Genomic DNA, 5564 nt, shown 5'->3' on the forward strand with positions numbered 1-5564 from the left:
GGCCTCTGCTTTCACTGTGAGTTTTTTTCTGTTTCCACCTTGTTCTCAGGATCCTCCCCCCTTTCACACTAGCAAATATGTATAATAGCAAGTGTAAAGTAGAATTCCCTAAATGAATCATAGATAATTTTGTATATAGAAGAAGTTGGGTCTTCCCTGCCTCAGAGGGCAAAGGTCAGTGTTTCAAATAGACACTACAAGTTAACAAGAATCAGCCTGTGTCTGGAGAGGGTGAGAAAATAACCTGGGAAACAGATCTCAAAGAACAGAGTAACTGCACTCTCAGCTGATCTGTTAACTGCTGCCTTCAGTTATGAAGCCTATTCTCTCTTCAAGGCAAACAGGCAACAAGAGGTGTGGCACATCCTTTTTGTGGAAGTCGAGCAGCAAACAGTTATTCATGACTAAGAGCAGTTGTAACAGGTGATTACTGCCTACCTGCAGCAGCTTAAGAGTATCATGGAGCTGCATCACTGGGATTTTCTGCAAGAATAAGTTTTACAAGGATAGCATAAGAATGGATGTATCTATAGCTTTTTTTCCAGTTCACTGACACTAAATACCTGGTTTTCTCTTTTTTCCCTTTTTGCCTTTTCAAAGACATTTTTAAAAGCACAGACCATTTTGATGGCAAAGAATTGTTCAGTGGGGTTACAACTGAGCAGTCTAACCTAACTTCAGAGGTGGTCCTGCCTTAGGGTGGTGGACTAGATTCCAACCTAAATTATTCCAGTATTCTACTTTTGCTATCTTTTCTTCTCCAAATGCTTTGTATTTTAAAATGTCTCTTCTAGTAATGCATCCTCTCTACTGGTAACAGAAAGAGGTGGCAACAGGTTACAGAGATGTTAATTTTCAAGGTAGTCCTCAAAAAACATGCCAGAATGTCAGAATCAGTTACCTTCTTTGGCATCTGATTGTTTTCTGTCTCTTGCATGAAATATATATCATGAATTTTGGGCCATTTCTTAGACAAACAAAGATCCATATCAAAAAACTGCTGCAATCTCTGGCAGTCTGACAATTAACAGGGATTCCAAAGATTTTAAATCCATAAATCAATAAATATTGTTCTTGTTCATGGAAGTCATCCTTCTGGATTAGATGGTTGAGCAGATTAGTGTGTCTTTATGCTTAACTGCTCTGTGCATGAATAATATTGTATTTACAGTAAACACAGAATTTAGGCATGGTGGAAGACCAGCCTGTCATCATTAATGAACAAACAGAGTATTTCAGCTGTTGGAGGGAGCTATTTCTCTCAAAATATTTTTGTGAAGCATGATAATTACTCTTAAAATGGGACTCGTATTTCTAGAAATGTTTAATAAAAACAATGCAAAAAGACTTGTAATACAAAATACAGGCATTGTAGGGGCTTACTGATGAGGACTTTTGATGGGAATGAATCAGTTTGGCTCCTCATGGTTGCTTTTCACTGCTAGCTACTATAACATGGAAAATAGGATCTGTTGTTAAACATATGGTGAATATCACTGTGTATGAATTTTGATCACTCTGACCACACAGCAGTAATAACCTAGTGATAAAAGTAGCACATTTGGTTTGAAGAGCTATCCCATTTCCTTCAAAATGTCATCATCCAGCAGATGGCACCACAGTTAAACTTTTTCTACAGGTTAAATGGTTTCCTTGTACTTCATTCTCTGTGCTCCAGATGATCAATGCTGCTCCAAGATACAGAGAAAGATCTGACATCATGAAATCAAGAAAATTAGATTGGCTCACTTAATCTACATTCTTCATATAATTCAGTGCACTCCACAGGGGATGGGTGTATAAAATGCATGTGCTGAAACTTAAGATATAGTTTTTATAGAAAGGAATAAGAGTAGTTGCTCTCATGAAAGTGATTGCTCTTATTCAGACAAGTGAGCCCTTGACTCCTTTAATAGACATTTCCCAGATCTTGAAACCAACATTGTCTCAAACTACACAAACTGGTAATTTCTTTCCTCTTAAGCAAAATATTACAAGAGCTTTATATTTTCAAAAAATTTTTCTTCAACATATGAGTTGTAGTTAATCTTTTTCTCCACTCCCAACAGATAGTTAAGGAATAAAAACAGGCAGAGGATGACTTCAAATAAAAATGACATTTAGTATTTTCAGCCATTTAAGTATATATCTGCCACAGGAACTCTTAGGATAGCTGTTCACATGTTGCTTAGTGGAACTATGTTTATAGAAGCTTTATTGCCTGTATTCTGATATCTTTCAGTGGATTACCTGGCTCAGGCCTTCGATTCCCTTCGCATAGACTTGAGGACAGATGAAGGGAAGGCCTTATTTTTGGAACACCAATGTGTGCCTGTCGTGTTAAGTCACTTAAAAGTATCCAGTAGAGGTCTGCTTTCCAGTGCTCTTGATGGATTGCTTCAGATGACCATGGAATCTGGTAAATTTGGGTAATTTAAAAAAAAAAAAAGATTAAAACTGGTGAGGTAAGCATAAATACAGCATAAAACCAGAATGTTTCCTCTGTGTCAATGATCTAGTATTAGCATTTGTTTGTGTCTTGTAAATTAATTAGAGACATAAAATGTATTTCTAAGTTGTCTTTTCTTCTCCCTGGCAGCACCTATGCTTTACATGTTGTCCTGGTTGCATTCATATTTACTGATGTCAATATTTCTGTTACAATTGTTGGATTGGCTTTTCAGTTCATTCCACTGATTTATACTACTGATGTTTTTCTTTAAAGTCAGGCTATGCCAGAGAAGTCCTATCATGAAAACCTGCCAGCAGGTGGAGATAAAAAATAGACTATTTAATTTCTTTTTCTAGTTTGAATTAGAAGCTCATCCCCAGTCATTATTCAGGTTCTAATAATTGGAAATGGCATTTCTAGAAGAGATGGTTTTCTGCTGAATTTTACTGTGCTGGGAGCCTATAAAGGGGTTAATAATCTCATTTATCACAGGGTTTTTCAAGTGATACAGGCTAAGAATGAGTTGATAACCAACTGGATGAAGACAGTGAAGCATTCCAGTGCTATGTTGAATAAACATTATGACTGGTGGGGTTTTTTTAAGATAAAAATCACTCTCAGCCTTTTAGAACAGAAAAGGGAAAGGGGCTGCTGTTATTTTGAATTGTGTATTGTTATTTTGCCAGTATTTTGTTAACCATTCATTGTAGTGGAAGAAAGAGGAGCTTGTTTGACTTGGGATGGAACAGCATTGAGTTGAAAGCCATTCTGGAGTGACCTAAGTGGCAGAAATATTTAGCTGAAGTTAAATTCTGGCTTACAGACTCTTTCTGACCATGTAGTTAGGGGAGTCTTACACAGAAGTATTCTTCCTAGTAGTCATAACTAGGCTTGGGAAAGTGATTGGGAAAGAGATAGTTGCACACACAACAGTAACCTCAGCAAGGTGGTGTCTGGTGTTGCCCAGTAGCAGTGCCTCTTCTGGCACCCAGCAGCAGGCAGCCAGGTGCACCAGATCCCTGCAGGCTGAAGAAACATTGAGCTATGTTGTGAGACTCACATTTTGCCTTGTTGCTTCTCCAAGAAGATGTATATATGTGAAATCAGGGGAGGAGGAGGGATATTTAATTGAATGGATGTTTGGTTGAGAATTTATTTCTTGGCAATTGGCTGTAGAGCCTTTCTCTTTGATAGAATCAAGTGCTAATACACAAGTTAGCAGAGGACTTTAGAGCCCTAATGGCTCAATGGTTGGACTTGATGATCTTGGAGGTCCCTTCCAACCTAAAGGATTCTATGATTCTAAGTTGTAGGCATGTTCTGCTCTTTTGCAATACATAGTTTTACAAGTGGTTGTAACAATAAGTAGTAGTATTGTAGATAGGAAATGGTATTTTCATTTGTTTGTAAGCTTCCCTTCAAAAAGTCATTAAAAGACAAACTAAAAGGCAGGAGTAACTATCCAGAGGGCTCTCTGTGAAATTGAACAGCAATTAATGCTGAATTCTAAACCTGTATTGGTGTGCAGCCTTAAATATAAAGTCATAGGTAGCTGGTTACATACTAAAACATGGAATCCTATTACTCAAGAAGACAGCACCTGACCAACAGTCCAGACTTTTATTTTTTTTCCTTTAAGATATTAAATCCTAGGTGTTCTTTCAGCTTGCTGCAATAATTTTCTGGCTCTATGAGAGTATTCCAAAAGTTTTATACAAAAATATTACTTTTAGAGCTGAAGTGATTAGAAATTAAGTTGCAAAAAAAGAAGCAAGTGCCATGTTTTTTTTCTGTATATTCTTTTTTATAACAATTTTTTAAGGTTTTTGTGTGTGTGAAGGATTTTTACAGATTTGCATTTTAGTTGTCTAGCTTGAAATAACTACCATATTGCAGTACTCCTCCCTGTAACTGCTCTTTTTAGAGTAAGCAATGAATGCTGATGGTTCTGTACAGTCCAGGTGTGTCTGAGGTCCACCTGTAGGTTCTCTTCCATGTAAGATATTGTATTTCTCAGGTTCCAGAAATGAAACCTAGATTTGCCTCATATATTAAGGAAAATTACTTGAGCTGCATATAAAGAAAATACCAACTAGTCTAAGAGATACTTCTGTTGACAGAAATCCTGATGAAAGTTTGCAGTACTGCTTAAGCCCCTGGACTGCTTTGGGTCTGGTATGCATGTTTTTAGATGGTAGATCAGTACTGTTGCTTTTTTTCACAGTATATCTGGTCCAGTGGGTCCAGGATCCAGGTTTCCATTGCAAGTTCATACAACATTGACAGTGCTGATCAGGCTTTCAGTTACTGAAAACATGATGCCCAATCCAACAGTTGAGGTATTGGTATTATCTGTCTTCTATCTATGTACAAGACCTTAATGACAAATTAAAATGAATAGTCTTACTGCTGTGCATCTTACTGGCACACAGCTGTCCCCACACTCACTCCTTCTCCATTTCTGTTCAGGAGATTTACATCAAGGATCTGGGAGAGTCTTGACACCACCATTTCAGTGGGAAATGGTGGGGGACAGAAGGGTGACATTCTTCAATGCTTTTTTTCTCTGCCTTCCTCTGACTTTATCATTATATGTTCACTGTCCTGGCCAGCTTAGGGTATGGATTCATATGCAGTGTCATCTGCTGTTCTGATTGTTGCCTTCTTCTGCTAGATCTTTCTTTCTCAAGAGAGATCAGCAGGCAGAGGTGGAGAAATAATTCTAGAGTGATTTAGGTGTCTGAGAAAGCTTGATAGGTTGTGAGGTGGTCCAGGGGATGGCTTCAGGACATTTCAAAACCTGAAAAAAATGACTGAAGTTGAGAAGTTGAGATTATTCAGTTCCTCCTGGAAACTGTGGCTAGAAAGCCAAGTATTGTGTTAAGTGCTCTGTAGTCTTCTTTTGCCTGACAAGCTGGGAATAACATTTAACAAGGAATTTTTTTGTAATAGGACTGCAGCATCTTTTTTTTGGTACTTTAGAGATGCCTTTCTAGGCATCTTGCTTTCTTTCTAGGACTTGCTTTGCACTAGTCAGCATCTCATGGCTACTTCTGGGGAAAGACTAAAGCAACAAGGATCATTTAACATAAGTCTAGTTAAAAGAAAAAAA

The 5564-nt window shown here is 37.7% G+C and overlaps 1 protein-coding gene across 1 annotated transcript in view; it reads left to right on the top strand.

The window, feature by feature from the left end:
- The window catches only part of CCDC138 (coiled-coil domain containing 138), a gene marked incomplete at both ends in the record, with an annotated part of 17975 nt that extends 13184 nt beyond the window's left edge, over positions 1-4791 (top strand). Inside the window, 2 exons of the mRNA XM_008945669.1 lie at positions 2243-2429; positions 4677-4791. Of these exons, the coding sequence (XP_008943917.1) occupies positions 2243-2429; positions 4677-4791 (302 nt within the window). The remainder of the gene's footprint in view (positions 1-2242; positions 2430-4676) is intronic.
- Between the last annotated feature and the right edge of the window lie 773 nt (positions 4792-5564).

The sequence above is a fragment of the Merops nubicus genome, unplaced genomic scaffold (genome assembly GCF_000691845.1).
Source record: "Merops nubicus isolate BGI_N331 unplaced genomic scaffold, ASM69184v1 scaffold22438, whole genome shotgun sequence".
Taxonomy (NCBI): Eukaryota; Metazoa; Chordata; class Aves; order Coraciiformes; family Meropidae; genus Merops; species Merops nubicus.